Raw genomic sequence first — 17426 nt, 5'->3', positions numbered from 1 at the left:
CTCAGTGGGCTTTGGACAAAGTCCTTACTCTCTTTCTGCTGGAGCAGTACCTTGCCCACTGATTATACCTACCATGTAGTCTCAGGCCTTTACGGAGGACTTGAGCCAAGCTGATCATTTGTGTGTCACTCAACCTTTAGCATCATCTTGCCTACGTCAAGTTTGGTTCTGCCACTCTTATTTCATATGATGCCTTATATCTTGAGATAGATGAGTTGTAGTTCCTCTTCTGAGTCTGTGGTGACAGCTTTTTATGAGCAAGTGGGTTAAAGTGGCAGAATTACTGCAGTAGGCTTGATATGCTTTGAGTGCATAATTACGACTTCTTAACAGAGAAAAGGAGAAAACTGTTTGGGATACTAAAGACTGATACTTATCCAGAAAATTTGAATTCTGAGTCCTTATGTTCAATATGTAAGAGAGCTGACTTTTCAATAAACTCAATCTGAAGAGTGAGTATAATGAGTACAGTTCTGCTTTTTCCTTGTGAGACAACGACACTGATTAAGCAACTGATTTCTGTCAGTTCCTCATGTGGTCACTTATGACAGCTCTTACTCCACATGAACTAGTGCTACATGCCTGACATTTGATCTTGGTAAATCTGCTAATAGGCAGCAAACTGATGGGAGGGGTGAGGAGAGAAAGGGGTGTTATTATAATGACATTGCATTTTATTTCCTAAAAACAGTTTTAGGGAGGGTGAAGTTGAGATTCAAACTGTGACAGCAGTTTGACTCTATGTGATTTCCCCCCCACGCCGCCAAGTCCTATGATAGAACAGATGATACTTCCCCCCCACGCACACCCCCCTAACATTTAGAAGGGGTGCAACATACAAGCTGGAGGGAGGGATAACGCGTTTCTCACTAACACTCTATTTGTGGTTCTGTTCTGAAAATGGAATTTAAAAATGGCACCTTTTTTAGAACAATGTTAGCTGTCATTAACGGCGCAAACACGCCGCTACTCTGCTCATCTGTTGGTAAGCACTGAAGCAAGCCAAGCACCTCTTGGAATTGAGGCTGGGTGTTGGCTCATCTCTCACTTTTGCAAACTTAGTCTTAGCTGCAGGTTCTGCCCACACTTTGAGCTGTGAAACCTCACCAGTAAGGGTACATGTATGCAGTGAGGGCAGAGTTTGCATAATAATAATTGCCCATGAGCCAAGAAAAGTACCCAAAGTTGGCTCTGCTGGCAGTTTAAGCTGAAACAGTACATCAACCCTATCCTGGGCTTGTCAGTTCAACAAATCATCATGGCAGAGTATAGACAGAACATGATGCTGCCATTTTCAGAGTCTCTTTTCAAAACAGAATTACTACACACAAGTATATCTTACAAAATTCTTACATTGTGGGCTTTTTTCTAATTGATGTTGCTTGTCAGTACCTGGAAAGGTTAAAAATATAAGTTAATATATCATGGCTTTCTGACAACTGAACAGTGTCTCCTTTTCCTAACTAGTGTTTACTATTTAAAAAATAGTTTGGGTTTTTTTTTATTTAGGCTTTGAAAATCTGTAAGTTTGTTTAGGAATGTTCTGTGCTTTAAGATTGTCTGTTTCTTATATAGCAAAACCGGCTCCACTAGAAATAAAACCTCTGCCTGAATGGGAAGAATTACAAGCCCCAGTTAGATCTCCTATCACCAGAAGCTTTGCACGAGAGTAAGTTTTTCTTAGCTTTTCCTCATTCGGATTAATTGTTTTCGTTGACTAGTGTGTTAATAAATGTGTGTACATCTGTATTATATTTTTAGCCTGTGTAATACAAATTGAGGTTTCCTTTGGAAGTGTGTGTGTGTGTATGTATATATGCACATGTGCATTGAAACAAAGCGTGTCCATATGAATTTTTATTTTGTAATATTAAATGTAAGGGACTGTGTATAACCAAAAAATGTGACACTCTAGTAAACTTGAATGAAAATTTCAGCTCTAATGTGCTTATTTTTGTTGTTTACCAGGAGGTTTAAGATATTCGAGATGTATTGTTTGTAAAATAATTCCTGGTAATTAGCTCCTCCAGGTTTCCCATGTCTCCCAGACCGGATTCAGTTCATAGCACAACTTCCAGCAGTGACTCACACGACAGTGAAGAGAATTATGTATCCATGAATCCAAATCAGTCCACTGAAGACCCAGTATGTAAAATCTACGTCTTAACTACTCTCTTCCTGTGCAGTCCTTACTTTTAAATCATGCAAACACAAATCCTTCCATTCAACATCACTCCCTTTATGCTTCTAGATCAAAATAATAATAAAAATATCTCTGTAGAAAAACTGTAGTTTTTAAGATTTCACTGAAGAAGTTAAGAGCATAATCATATATAAAGAGAAGGGTTAGTATATATATCTATCATACAAAACAGTTCAATACATGACTTTATTTTTTTTCTTCCTCTTCCATAGAAACTGTCTCCTCTTGTCTGTAATTGCTTGTCCTGGGCTATGCACCAGTTCAGTATTACAACATCAAGGGAAATAAACTGTGTTAAGACCTCTGAGACAGGCTTAAAAACCTTTATTAAAAGGACATCTTCCAAGAAATGTGGAAGGAACAGGGGAAAAAAAGGATTGATATTTGTTGTTTACCATTCTATAAAAACTGAGCTATGTGTACTTTTATAAGGCTTCTTTCAAAAAAGAGGATAGAACGGGTCTTTGTGTATTGAATATCTGTATTTTTTTTTCCCCTTTTGTGGAGAATTTTCTCAGATAATAAAGTTTCAGATATTCAGCTTGCAGTGCAGTAAGTGAAGAGCTAGTTAGGAAAAACTCATGATGCGTGCTGTGCTTTTTGCTTGGCTGGGGGGGGAAGGAGAGAGAGAGAAAGAAGAACTAATAATAGTATTTTAAAGTAAGACAGTAGCAGTAGACCTGGGCCTAAACTAAAATGTGGTCCAGAATACCCCTAAAGCACTGGAGGAAAACCTGTGTCTTTCGCTCAGCTTTTTGTTCAGTATAGTTCAATGCATTCACCACATTTTTATGTCTTGGGTTCTTAGTAGGGAATATAGCAGCATTTTTCATCTTTAAAGCATTACGAAAGACCTTCGTTGGGGAGGTAATGTCTAGCACCTTTTTTTTTTTTTTTTTTTCTCCCTGTTTGTTTGTCTGCCTTCTTATATGGCATGTGCTAGCCCATTTCACTACACCCTGGACTCTCCTCCTCTCCCAGTGCTGCTTGCTTCCCCATCCCCTGCTGCTCTGGATACCCGCCCTGATCTCCTCCAGTCTCCCTCCCCTCCAGCTCACCATTGCTGCCTCTGGATACCGCTTCTTAGGTCCCCCAGAGCGAGCCCCTCCTGCTGACTTCTCTGCGGCAGCTCTGACTCGGTGCAAGCTCACGAGCCTGCAGAGCACCCTGGCTTGTGCTTTGTACCCTGTCTGACCTGCCAGCAGCGCAGGCGTGCTTCCCAGGTGAAGTGCGCCTCAGCAGTGGGGAGCCGATGATGTAAAAACTTAGCCCCTCTCTTGCAAGAGGCATTGGTAAGTGATGTCCCATTCTACAAATGCAAGAAACGTCCCATTTTACACAAAGGGTTGGAATCGCCTGTTCCCACAGTTCTGCCTGCAGCAGAATCGCAGTTCAAATTGGGGTTTTCTGTTGATTCTTACAAGAATCCCCATTTCAGGGGTTTAACTTCAGTGCCAAGACGGTATAATTAGTATCACTGCTCAGACGGCCTGTCATTAATATCTTCTGTTTGCTTGCACCGTTCGTTCTTCAAGATTGTTCTACAGATTTCCTTTCATTTTCATTTACGTACATTTAAAGTTTCTGTTTTCTAATGCATATGTTCTGCCTGTCTAGTTTGTTTGAAATAACAGATTATTTTTTGTTTAAAGAGTAATAGCTTTTTTATTTATGCTGGAAACATTGATACAGAACCTGATTTTTGTATGTTAAATATGCAGACGTTTGTTTAGAGAATTTGGGCAACAAAAATGAACTTTGTCTCAGTTGTTTGTGTTTGTCCTTGTTACCACTTAATATTAAATGAGTTGGACGATACAGATATAATGGTTAACTTCAATTTCAAAAGCCCAGCCCATTAAGCCTTAACCCATAAAATATTTTATTTCCTAGAGAACCAGCACGTTTCCAGATATCTCAAGGCCTTTGTTTTAAAATGTGCCAATTACATAGACGTTTTGGAAATTTTTATTTGTTCCAACTGCATCTTAGAAAGGAGTCCACACTTTTCATCTTTTTCTGTCATCAGCTTCAAAGCATCTTGTTTGGACATGTCGTACTTCTGTTTTATTTAATAAAATCAGCAATATTCTGCTTTTTCTTTCAAGTTGCTGTCAGCCTTACCCTTCTGTCTTTCCTTCTGCCTTCCTCTTCATTTTTTGCTGACTGCTGCCCTCTGTCTTCCTTTTTTTTTCTTTATCTTTTAGAGAAGAGTCCTTCTATTGTACTGTTCCTATAACACCTGTTAAGAGGGAGGGATCAGGCTGGGAGAGGACAGAGGAGGTGAGGTTGTGAAAGTCTGGGCTAATCGAAATTTAGGTATATGCAATGCAACTTCAGTTCAGGCGGCCCTACACAAATTTTCTTAAGTTTTAATCTTTTGGTCTTATCAATTGAACAATACTTTTTGATTTTCAGCTTAATCATGATGGCCTTTGAATGAAATGTGAAACTTTCATTTGAAGTTTCGCCACTATTGTAAGGCTGAAATTCTTGTAAGGTATTTAACAGCAATTTAAGGAAATAGAAAAGTTCGTAATTGAGTAATGCTAAATTTGAGATGTAACAACTTCATTTAAAAAGAACAAACCACACTCCATTCTTACCTCATGATATGAAAGGGACATTAGGTGGAAGGCACAGATTGGTTTGGTGGCAACCTTAAATTTGAGGGGTTGGTTTTGGGGTTTCCCCCCCATTGGCTTTCGACTCTGTCCCAATTTTGACTTAGAATATATCCCCTTGTTATACAATGTCAATAAAATTTGCATGGTTTAACTGATTGCAAGAGCTCTCAGTCAGTTCTTTAACGTTTAATATTTTGGCAGTTTATAATAAGCGTATTTGATAATATGGACCATTAGCACATATGTTTTTAGCTAAGTTATTTATATTATAATTTCAGAATTTGTTCGGAAGCAACAGTCTTGATGGAGGAAGCAGCCCTATGGTAAAACCTAAAGGAGATAAACAAGTAGAATATTTAGATCTGGACCTAGATTCGGGAAAGTCTACCCCACCTCGTAAGGTAAGCAAATCTTCAACTCTTGTATTTCTGCCATCAAGAGTTTAAAACTTCTTCACAAGTAGTTGCTGGGAAAGAGGGAGCTTCCAGCAAGATCATCTTCACTAGTTTGTCGAATGGTCAGTCTGAGAGCCTATGTTGGACCTTTCAGAGAAACCTGTGCTCGTTCTGTATCTGTTTGGGACATCTACTTACTTTTTGTTGTTAATTTATTTTCACATGTTTTTCACCCTTCCTTGCCTTTCCTAGAAAAAGAGCAGTGGTTCAGGCAGCAGCGTGGCAGATGAAAGAGTTGATTACGTTGTGGTCGACCAGCAGAAAACACTAGCACTGAAGAGCACACGAGAGGCATGGACTGATGGGAGACAGTCTACAGAATCTGAAACACCTACGAAAAGTGTGAAATGAAAATACTGCTTTTTCTTCAAAGAACAGAAAGGAGTGAATTTTGAAGAATTACAGAACCACAATGGCAGTGTTGTTCGACTGTACAGTACCTGATTCACTGGTGTGTGAATAGGTTCTTGATGGAATAGGATGGAAGCCAAAGGGCACTTCGAATATATCAAAGGAATTTTAAGATCGTAAATTGGCTCTGTGGTCTCTGGAAAAATTGCAACCTGTAAATAACATGTAAAATAGTATTGCTTAGCTTTCAGAAAACCTTTTGTTCTGTAGTTAACACATTTGTAGTATTACTATGTTTATGCACTTTTTCAGTTACGATGTTGGTTCAGGTATTCCCAGTTAGTGTACCTTAACGCTTAATTCATCTGGAGAATTTTTTTTTTCTTTACACTACTATGCCTTACAATTTTAGGTTAATTAAGCTACATGTAGATACGGAAATTAATATTTGAACTTCATTTTAACAACTTAAAATTGATTTTTGCGGAAATACTTTCACAATTGAATAATCTACTTGAAATGCCAAGAGACGACCGTTAGTTACATACTTGTTTATATTTAATACACGCAAGATTATTTGGAAGTCTACAGGTTACCTTCCTAACAAAAATTGCTGTGAGTTAATAATAATGAACTGTACTGGGTTTAGACCTACAATCCTGGCTTATATGTTAGTTGTTAGTGGTGGAACTTCTATTGTATTTTATTAATGACAGTGTTCTGTGTTCAATGGGTGAAGATTCTGCAGGGTGGGATCTTACACTTTTAAAGACTGAATAATTAAATACCAAGTAAGCCTGCAAACCACTGATGGCATGCAGTAATATTGTGATCTCACACTTATTAACAAGAAATAACCTTTATATTATTTACAGAAGGTAGAGTATATAAATCAGGTACGTACCAAGCACTATTGTGCTAATACACTGATCAGGTTTAGACAATGAGCTTTAGTTTTGTACTATTTAGAAGTTCTAATGTCAGTTTTCAGTTCAAGATTAATGGGACAGTTTGACATTCACTGTTTGTAGTACTAGCAAAATACTGTGATTTTGAATTAGACATTAATTCAAATGGAAATACTATGTTTTGACACCATAGTGCCCTTCTTATGATCTCTATTTTACTTTAATCTCCTGCTTGGCCTTATATTTAAATCCCTATGCAACTGATATTTTATATCTCTGTTTTTAAAAATTAGATAATATACTTAAATGATCCCCTTGTAAACCACTTGTTGCTCTTTCCTGGTACAGGATTTTAAGCTCTGTATACTGTGATCCTTTATTTTACTATGCCAGTTCCAAATAATAATCTGCCTTGGTTTAGAAACGTGTTTTGTTATTTGGAAGAAGATAGAGTTCTTTAAATACGTGAATGAGTTAGGTCTAGATAGAAAACCTACTAACACTTTTTTTTTCCTACACAAACACCCTCAAGTAAGCGGTTGGTTTTATTTTCCCGCCCAATTGTTTTGTTTTGTCCAGATCATTTAAAAGTTGAGCATAGAGCTGTGTTGTTTTCTGGCATGTGGGCCTTAGTACTGTGCCTAATCTACCATTGGTTGTTTCTCTCCCCTCACAGCCACAATCTACAGTATGTAAATTATCTTATTCTTAACAAAGGTTCTTTTAAAATTAGTAATATTTTGATGTTGAATGTGCATTTTAAAAAAAAAAAAAACTAAACACAATGCATTTTCAGGTGAATTTTAAATAAATCAAGTTGTTCAGTTTTGATGTGTAAATCTGTCCTGTGAAACAGCAAACCGATGTCAATGCGTCTATGAAGGTGCCTAGATACCAACCACACTTTTTCAAAATTGTAGACTACCTCTTAGTACCTCTCAAAAAATTGTACAGCTAAAACAATTTTCAAAATGAATCTCTGATTTAAAACCCTGCACCAAGCAGCTAAATAATCTGAATTCCCAATCTTCTGGGAGCCAGAAGAGGTGTGAGCCGGGGGACCTTGATGGCTCAATCAAAAGTAGTTCAAATCCATAAAGATTCTGGAGCTATAGCTCAACTCTGCTTTGACAGTCTTCCTATCCAATAATAAACTCTTCTTCACTGATGCTACAGCTGAAGCACCCATAGGCACGGTGAGTACTTGGTAACTAATGTAATGATAGTTTTGATTTAGGACACTGGCTTTAAGCATTTTATCGGTGCATTGATAGCAGTGCATCGCCGCTGCTGAGAGGCCTGTAATTCGCTAACAGATGTGGTTAGATAATCACTTTGCTGTTTATCCTACATAATTGCTTTGGTGCTTGCCACTGGGGAGAAGAATCATACTGTGGACTCCCGCACTCGTGTGTGCACCCAAGGAGTAAGATGATCTTGGAATATTTCAAACTCGCGTTTCTTCATTCTCTCAATAGGTGGGAGAATTTGAGGGAGACGGTTTAGAAGGGCTGCTCGTCTTTTACCTATCCCTAACCCATCTGTCCTTGAAACATTTACCAACTATACAACTATGTGTTATTTTTTAAACCTCTTTGAGTTTTTGTAAATGAGCAGTGATACTTATATTTTTATATCGATACTATTTTTTTCAGATGTTGTGAGCATCTCTGATAATGAAGTATAAATGCCTAAAAGAATTGGACACCTAGGCTGGCGCCTCTTGTTGAGCTAGTGATACAAGGTGGTTTTGCTCTAAGTTTGCTAATACCAGTCCTTGGTTTACAGATTAGACTTATTCTTTCTTCATTTGAAATTTGGCAGCATTCATAATGTTAATTGTTATTATGATTGAGAATCCACTGTTAATTTTTAGGCTTTTCCCCCTTTCTTTCGTTAAGGAAAACAGCAGCTTTCAGCTTGTACAGGCAGTATAATGATTTCTTAAGTAATAGTCTCAAATTTCTCTTTAATTAGATTTCTAAGCAGTTTTCATCTCCTAATTCCAGTAATATATTTTCTCTACTAACTTGTTGTCCAAAGGATGTTCAGAATCAGAGATGTGATACTAGCTCTGGATGATACATCTCATTTTCACCTATAAAGCCAGAGTGGGGCTTCACGCTGCAGGAGGATGTGAATATTAAATTGAAAATGTGAATCCTAAAATTGTAGGGGGTAGAAAGCAAGCTAGACTGTTGTTAGCCTTGTGTAACTTTCAGTTACTAGCTTTGTGAGGACACTCTAGTTAGAGGGATGGGTGCTGCTGAAAACTCCAGTAGATATCAGTGCAGGAGTAGTTTGTGAGTGGTGTTTGTCAAGTGTTCTTTTTCAAACAGGTAAGTTCTTTTTTTCTTTCGCTAAAACAGTATGTTACCAGTTGTGGATATAGTTTTCATTGCTGTATGTGTCATAAACAAGAGTCATTTTAAATTGCAAATATATGGGTGTAATAGGTCTTCTACAAACACACAAAATCTTGCTCACAAAAGTCAAAAGAAAAACTTAGCGCCTTGTGCACTAAGATTTGACTAAAGATGGTTTGGTATCACTTCATGCTATAACCTGAACAACATGTTATCTGTAAGTACTAATGGCCACACTTTTACACGCTGTGACATAATCACTATTACCTCGTAAAGTGCAGGTGCAAAGACAGCTGTTCTGCTAAAAATTTGTGAAGTGACATTGAAAAAGATGAAAAGAGAAAAATGCAGTCAGTCTTTTTACTGAGATTTGTATTTAGGTTAAAAAAAAAATTAACAATCCATTCACGCAGGGCAGTTGTGGCATAGTGCCACACATAGGGTGTACAGACAAATTACAGTCTTGCTGTTTTAATTGAATAATTTAGAATTCGTTGCTCTGTGTAGCTAAATAGGGAGTGATGGGCAGGACTATAGCTTTCGCATTGCACTGTGAGCTAAGCAAGATTTTTATCGCAGTGAAATGTAAGCTTAGCTATTAGTGACTGCAGCAGTCAATTTATATATAAATTGTAGTCTTGCAAAACTACTTTGGAAACCTACCAGCCCTGGACAAACCTTCCATTCCCTCCTTTACTATAGAGGTTTGTGTCATGGAAAGCCAAAGGATATTTATTTGCTCAAGAAAAAGGTATTGCCATACAACATCAGCGTGCAGTTTTAGAAAGCAATAATACCACTTAATCTGTTTGGATATTTTACACCTATGGCTCTTGAGAAGCTGAGCACTATCCACAGGCAAACTTAAATTTGGAGATTATCCTCTGTATTTCTTGCATCTGCTCTTGGTCTCTGTGTATTGCACCAAACACTGCTTCTTCAGGTTCATTTCTTGTTGTCTATCTTATTACATGGGAATAGTAATGTGGTCCATGACCACAAAAAAAGTGCTTGTCCAGCAAGTAGTGTAATAAATGTTCCACAAAAACATTGTGTTGATTGGGTGTAGGTGAACCAAATACCAAGCTGTGAGGATTTTGTTTGGTGTTTTGTTTTAACTGAACAAGCAATTTGGGTGCGGGTCTCAACCTGATGAGGTGCAGAGTGGGACAAAAAGAAAAGGTCCTTGAGGTGGTTATGAACAATGTCTTATTTTCAGTAACAAAAGTGGGAGAAGAGCAGGTATTGGATGCACGACTAGTTGAAAGGCTTTTGCCATCTCGTCATTAGATAAACAGAGCTAGACTGTTCTGATGTCAGTAGTTTTCTTTTTAGACGGTCTTTAAAAGAAAAGTCCCGTGTCTTATTTGAAAGGGATGATCTATGTTTGCTTCAACTTTTTTGTAAGAAACAAGTTAGCTGAAGTGTACAGTTGTGTAATCTGCAGTGTACACACATAACTGAAGAAACACTAAACATTTTGGTAAAACCAACTTGCAAAATAAGTATCTCGCTGTGATGCCAAATTCAGTAAGCCAGTAGAATTATTTTTCAGTTTCTAAACCACAAGGCATGGGGCTAATGCCTTTTACCTCTGTGTTTAAAAACAAAAAGTAAACGTTAGAAATGCTTACTAATTTTGAACTATTTTAGTTTACTATGGTAAAATGGAATAGAAAAAAATCCCATACAGTTTAGAATATTAAAATACGAAGTTGTTAAAATGGAGACTCCCAAAATTTTCTTGCCGTTTTAAAATCGGCATTTGTAGTAATCATCATGATTCACTCTTGGAAGATTCTTATAGGAGCCATCATTGTTGCCACGCCTTTTCCTGGTAAGTTATATCTGCAGCGAAACAATAAGAAAATGTGTGCCGTATCACTTTTGAAAAAGGCCAATCCTACTATTATAACAAGATTTGATTAAATGCTGTTTGAGGTTCTTTTTGGCTGGTGCCAGGTGCTAATGTGTGTATGTGGGGCTTGCACAGGGTACCCAGACGACTTGATTGCACCTTGGGAGAGGGTGTGGAAATCCAGTCTTCTGAAGATATTTAAAAGGTGCAATACAAAGTAGAACCAGGCTTAGTATTACTCTTTAGAATCAACTGAGCACTTTAAGTATGAAATAAAAAGCTTTTGATTTGGAAAAATAAAAGGCTTACGGTAGGGCATCTCAGTATTTTATTCAAGTTTAGCTGTAGACATTGCAGGAGAGTTGAGCTGTTCTTGAACTAGCTGTAACTAGCTAGTGACTAGCTGTCTAACCTTAACAGCACCACTGGATGCCCAAGGAACAACACTTAAAGCTTCAGGTAAAGTATAGATTTCTATTCTAAAACCTGTTTACAGAAAATATGTTGGTATCTGGAAAGCTGATCATTGGTACTGAATGTAAGCAAACACAACTGGGCAGCTGAAAGTTGCCGTTGCTGCATTTTTTTTAATCAGATGGCCAGAATAGGAGGAAAGTATAATTATGCCTTATTTTTCCTGAATTCTTACCAGACTTTAAATTATATAATATTTCATATTTCTATGCTATTTTCAAGGAATATGCTTCAGAGGAAGTAATCGCTACTTGTTTCTGTGCACTTGCGCTGTGGATTTACACACTTGTAAACCATGCAGGCTAATTGAAATGTTTGCTTAGGATTTTTTTCCCTTACCTGTTAGTGGTGAAGGATGCTGGCCTGGGAGTTTTGGAGATGCCTCAGACTGGCCTGCTGGAGTACCTCAATTTGAGTCTGGAGTTAATTGCATCGAAATGGTAATAAAACCCTCTGCTGAGGTTGTCTTCATAGTAATACATATAAATCATGGTGTACATATTTAGTTACTTTTAAAAAATTAATCATAGTTGAGACCAAAATACTGAAACAAACGGTGTTCAGAGTTAGGCTCCATAATCTTAGTTAGGCATGGAACAGCATTTTTAAATGGCATTAAGTGTAACAGGATTGCAAGTTCCTCAGGCAGACAAACCCAGGGTATGATCTTTTGAGGAGCAGACGTTAATATTCAAGGCACCAGTGTATCCCGTTTAAGTGAAAGTTCCAACAACTTTTTCAAAACAATCTCATTTCTACTCAGGTATATAAATAGAAGTTTAGGGACTAAATTATAAATTAACTATTTTTTCCCTGCATAAATGGAAGAAGTGATGGTTCCCGAAGACGTTGTTACCATTAGCTGTGCTCGCTTGACAGCTCAGTATGGGGGAGCACGGAATAGACTTAGCCCGTAAAGAACTTCATTTAAAAAGAAGGAGAAAGTAAAGGAGCCAACCAGGATCAGGATTTAGCCTCTGCTCTGCCTTGCAGTGAGCTCCCTTCCCCTTGTACGCCGTAGAGTGCAGCTACCCCTGATTCCAGTGCTCAGCTTTGAAGTGGGGTCAGAAATTCTGCGGCCGGTGCCAAGAGAGGCACGAACAAGCTCTGGAAAAGCGGTGTGCTTAAAAGCTATGTAAAGAGTTGAAGCAAAACTTTAGTTTTGCGGAGGGTTGGTGGGTGGTGGTTTTATTTTCCCCCTTGTAAAAGGAATAGGATAAAATTTAGGATTGGGATGCAAGTACACTTGGTACTAGCCTTTACAGGCTGTGCTGCATCCTGCTGTGAATTTAATTGTTCACCCCCAGTTTTTTCTAGTGGTATCTGTGGTCTATGTTTTTTGTAGAGTATCCTTGCATTTGGTGTACCGGGAGGAGGGCCATCTTTTAAAGTATGGGGCTAAGGACCAGAAAATGTTGGCTCCCACCCTTTCTCGAGCCAGCCATCCAAGCTGCCCTGGGATATAGTCCCCTCAGAAGACTTCGGCAAGAAGCTTGAATAGGTGCTGATTTATGGTCAGGTCTGGTCTTGAACCGTGAGATGTTTTTGCGCAAGCTTATTCTGGACCTAGTTTTGTGACTGCACTTTGTGGTGTGTGACTGGCTACACAGATTCATTAGAGCTTTCAACCTTTTTTTGTCAAGGTGTACTTGCATAAAAATTTAGGGATAAATTTCCAGTTGATCATTCTAAGCTCTGTCTTGAGGTTTTCTTTTAGTAGGTGCATTATGTAGAAAGATGGAAATTTTAAATTAAACAAGCAGTTACTGTTCTGTAAATGGGATTAAATTCTCCTTAAAACAAACAAAAAAAAAAACCAAAACCCTGCTCAGCCCTCAAAAAAAAAAAAGAGAACTTGATTTCAACTGTGTATCTTTATTTAGTATCTTTTATAGTCTGACTATCTTCGGGTAAACTGCAGCCGTGCGGACCTTTTCCGTTTCCTTCAGAAAGCATCCCTTCCGAACACTGAACACTGTCCGTTCTGTTGGCTGCGGCTTTCTGCTCAGGGCTGCTGAAATAACTTTGCCTGACTGACTCCCTTCTGGTCAGATACTTCTCTAAAACTGCATCAGTTCTGGGCACACAATCTGTCAGACTTTTCTTTTCTCTTACTAGTTTTTGTATCCCCTGCATCGTAATGATGTGAATACATGCCATTACGTTCTCCCCGGGACACTTAGTTCTTTGGTGAAGTCTTACTTGGATTTCCTGTGCCTTTCTAACAAGATTTTTTTTTCCCCCAAATATTCTGTTTGATTAAAGGAGGTTTGAAAAATAATTACTTTTATAATAGCTGCTCTGTTTTTCATGAGTAAGCTGAATTTTTTTGAACATATCACATCTTTTCCAACCTAAAGGATTCTACAATTCTATGATTTTTTTTTTTACAGTGAAAATCAATGTTATGATTTGACGAAGCTGCACCTTTGCTGATGGGCAGAGAGGATTTTTTTTTTTAACAAACATAGCATGATTTTGATGGCTTAGATTTAAATGCTGGCGCTGTGTGTGTGTGTGTGTGTGTGTATGTATATATATCACCTGTTACCTGCAGCACAATTAATCTAAGACTGGAATAAAAATGATCGTGACTGAAAAGTGATGGCTTTGAAATACGCCTAATTATATTTAGTTTTGGATGGGATAGTCCAGCTCAACATCAGTGTTGTGAGTGGCTAGAAGAATTGGCACTATCTAATCTCTTTTGTGTAGTATTTTACTTTCGCATTTTAAACTAAACTTTAAAAACAACAGCAAAACCCCCTAAGATCTGAACGCAAACCAGGCTCTCTCCCACCTTCTTGAATCCAGGTGACTGCCATATGTCTGATGGTGTGACCACAAACAGCTCTATTTCATTCCTTTCATTTCCCAAACTTTGGGAAGATTTACAGTGTTGATACGTGTGCAGCAATACCTATTAGCATAATTGCTGCATAGCTAATAGTATCCTTTAGAGTTGCTCTTACTTATGGTGTTTCAATTTCTTATTTAACAAGAAGTCATCTAAAGAATATTAAAGTTACGATTATACAACTGAGCAACAAAATTGAAAGACGTCACTGGAGAGATTTGACAAAAATCTGTAATTAAACTGTTCTTTACTAACTTCATAAGCATGTTAATAATTAGTTGTCTCTATAATTTAGTACTGGCCGAGGGAGAATTTTTTGCCTTATTGTGTATTTGACCATATGTTGGTGTTTAGCGCATTAGTAACCCCTGTCACGAGCTGCTTTATGCCGCTGGTTGCTGTTAATTTAAGGTCTCCATGTTCGGGCTCTGTGTGGACTGTTATGATTTTGTGTGTTCATGAGCATCTTCATGTTAACTTGGAAAGCCCTCTTTCCTTTTTTGATTGAGGTTTTTTGTTTGGGGGGGGGTGGCATAGTCTTCTGCTCTGCTTTCAGGACTTTAAGAAATCTAGAACCTTTAGTCTTACTTTCCACTTTTGACAAGATTATTATTATTATTATTATTATTATTATTATTATTATGCCTGCCCTCTGTACTTGTTAGAAGTATAACAGTTTGCTTTATTTTTGCCTCTAGTTGAGCCTTTTTCTCTGAGCATGGTGGAGATTTTGGTAACTTTTTCTGCTGTTTCACAGCATGGTTCTCTCCACTTGGAAATAGCTTGTCCAAAATTCTGACGTAGGAGTTGACTCCTAGTGATATTGCTCTCTTGCAGTGATACACGGTCCATGGCAACTTCAAGTGAGTAATATTGAATAATGAAATAATGGATGGATTAGAGCTAGAGTTAGGATTTTTGTTGAGAAGTGAATCATCTATTCAGAAGCATTTGGGTCTATAAAACAGTATTTCATTACTATCCTGTTAGGGTTATCCAAAAATACTCGTATGATATTGCAGGTTGTACACAACTGCAACCCTAATTTTTCTTCCCCCCCCCCCCCCCCCCCCCCTGATGTAGAGAGAAAAAAAATAATTTCCTGTTTCTGTTGTGGAAGTCAGATTTTGGCTAGGAATATTTTTTGATAATGCTTCACCTTTTGTGAATGAAATATTTGGGGCTGGTATTTTCTTGCATATTAACTTTGAAATTTAAGCAAAAATTATTCTATCTCTATGGTAAAGGCAGAGTTTCTGAGAAGTAAGGGAAATGGAGAAGCTAAAGCAGTAGCCAGGAAGAGAAGAGAACTAATTTTGAAGTAGAGATCAATGATATCATATTAGTCTTTTCTGATACCATGCATACAAGTATCTCAACACCACCCACTGACATGGTGCTGTTTTATTTTGCTGGATGGCCAAGAATCAATGAGATTTGGATGGGGGTGGTGCTTTTCTCCCTGCTCACCTCACTAAATTTTCTCACCTTCTCCACCAAACCAGTATGATCTTACCTGGCGATTTTAGTCTGATTATAAAAGATGGTGTCGAAGGTGCTAAAACATCATCACCTGTCTTGTCAAATACCTGACTCCTTCTCAAGGACTTTCTACCCCACTTTTCTTCACCATCGATCCCCCACATGTGGTTTTGTTTGAGCACTTTGCAGGGGAGACAGAAGAGTGCAAAACGGGGAGCGGGAGTGCAGCTTGCTTCCCACCCTTACCTACTGCCCACGCCATGCAAGACAGCACTGCATTTTCTGAAGCAACTGTAGAAGAGGAGAGGGGGTAGAAGCTGGGGCAGAGCAGATTAAAACTGGACACAAGACTATGCCGGAATAGTATAGGTGGCTAAATCAATACAATTTAGTATAATTTGCTACTGCAAATATTTGAAAGTTAAAGCTGTCTCCCTGAATGCAGAGAAAAGCCTTCAGCAAAGCTTGGGGACTGGGTTTTCATCTGTGATAAGAGACAACAACAAGCAGTGGGGAAAATATGTCAGTAAACTTGTTATTAGTTGAAAAATCCTATGCTAGGAAAACTGAGATTTTTCTGGGAAGTTGTTATTCTGAGTAGTTTTGGCAGAAATGAAGTGACACAATCTTCTGGAAATGTCAAAGCTAATCATTTTAACTTCAAAAAAATTTTAAAGGATGTCTGTAATAAGAAACAATGGAGAGTTGTAACAATAATCGCGGAGAAGGTCTCTGTTCAGCTGCTACCTTCATGGTTACAACGGTTTCTCGGGATGTGGGAGAGACAGCTTCACAAACCTGTGGAATACACTCACCGGCTGCATCTACGTTAACGCTACTTGTGAATGCAGACATACCTACAAATGTAACGAATCTGCAGCGGATCTGTAGAGCAATTCAGTTGATGTGGAGTACCCGGTTGTCCACACCGTGTGCCATGCGGGGGGCTTTGGCTTCAGCCTAGCTCAAGTTTGGCCGTTTGGACTCGGCCTCTGTTAGCAGTTGGAGTGCAATAGTGGTGCTCTGAAGTTTACCTTCCTGTTCAGTTTCATCCATTTTGTGCACTCCAGGGTTCTTCTGGGATGTGTGCTCTGGTCTGGTAGGTGGTACCTGGCAGGGTAAATGAGGGTGCTCAGTGAGGAGCACCCCTTGCCTGAGCGAAGGTAATGCAAGTGTCGATGCGCTCAGTCGTGTTCTACGGCAGGGGTCTGCAGCCCCTGATGGCTTCAAGCTGGGAGCAGACACTGTGTTTTACTCAGCTGGTCTATAGAACCGTTCTTCTATACCTACAAACTTCGCCTGGCTCCATCAACCTCACGAAGTGAGGGAAGGTGACTGGAGCGCTTGGCTCTGGCACCCGTTTTGGTGAACGTTTGAGTCTTTTTATTCACAATTCGCCCTCTCCTGCTGCAGACGTCCTATTAGATTGACCTGAAAAAAAGCACTTGTTTTTACGGAGACCTGCTGTTTCATAGCAGCAGTATCCTACTTGCATTTTATTTTGGTGAGGGTGTACAAATTACGCTTTAGTAACAAGACTTATTTCTCTTGCCTAGACAGCGGCCTTGCGGCGGTAGCTAACTTTTGAGTGTTCAAAAGCAGAAGCGGCTGGCTTCCCGCCAGGTGCTAAAAGCTGTAACACGGAACCCGTGCAGTAACCTCACCGCTTCTCCTCCAAGATGCGTTATTAGTAACGTTACCGTAAAACTTTAATGCACAATGCCGCTGCTCCGGCGAGCGCAGGCAGGTGCCAGTAGCCCCGGGGGCGCCAGCCAGGGCCGGTAGCCAGGCAGAAGCCTGAAGCCGTGCCTCGCCTCCTCAGGGCACCGGCGGCGGCGGCGGCGG

At 39.0% G+C, this 17426-nt stretch overlaps 2 protein-coding genes across 4 annotated transcripts in view; both read left to right on the top strand.

Moving 5' to 3' along the window:
* Window positions 1-6964, top strand: part of GAB1 (GRB2-associated binding protein 1) — a 42932-nt gene extending 35968 nt beyond the window's left edge. For all 3 annotated transcript variants that reach the window (XM_009328755.1, XM_009328754.1, XM_009328753.1), the window contains 4 exons: window positions 1576-1669; window positions 2022-2145; window positions 5109-5231; window positions 5478-6964. In XM_009328755.1, coding sequence (XP_009327030.1) covers window positions 1576-1669; window positions 2022-2145; window positions 5109-5231; window positions 5478-5636 — 500 coding nt within the window. In that variant the 3' untranslated portion in view covers window positions 5637-6964. The remainder of the gene's footprint in view (window positions 1-1575; window positions 1670-2021; window positions 2146-5108; window positions 5232-5477) is intronic.
* Window positions 6965-17300: 10336 nt separating this feature from the next.
* Window positions 17301-17426, top strand: part of SMARCA5 (SWI/SNF related, matrix associated, actin dependent regulator of chromatin, subfamily a, member 5) — a 25711-nt gene continuing 25585 nt past the window's right edge. Inside the window, exon 1 of the mRNA XM_009328862.1 lies at window positions 17301-17362. Coding sequence (XP_009327137.1) covers window positions 17301-17362 — 62 coding nt within the window. The remainder of the gene's footprint in view (window positions 17363-17426) is intronic.

This window comes from Pygoscelis adeliae, unplaced genomic scaffold, assembly GCF_000699105.1.
Source record: "Pygoscelis adeliae isolate BGI_AS28 unplaced genomic scaffold, ASM69910v1 Scaffold66, whole genome shotgun sequence".
Taxonomy (NCBI): Eukaryota; Metazoa; Chordata; class Aves; order Sphenisciformes; family Spheniscidae; genus Pygoscelis; species Pygoscelis adeliae.
Note: the sequence above shows the minus strand (reverse complement) of the source record. Positions and strands in the feature narration are given on the sequence as shown.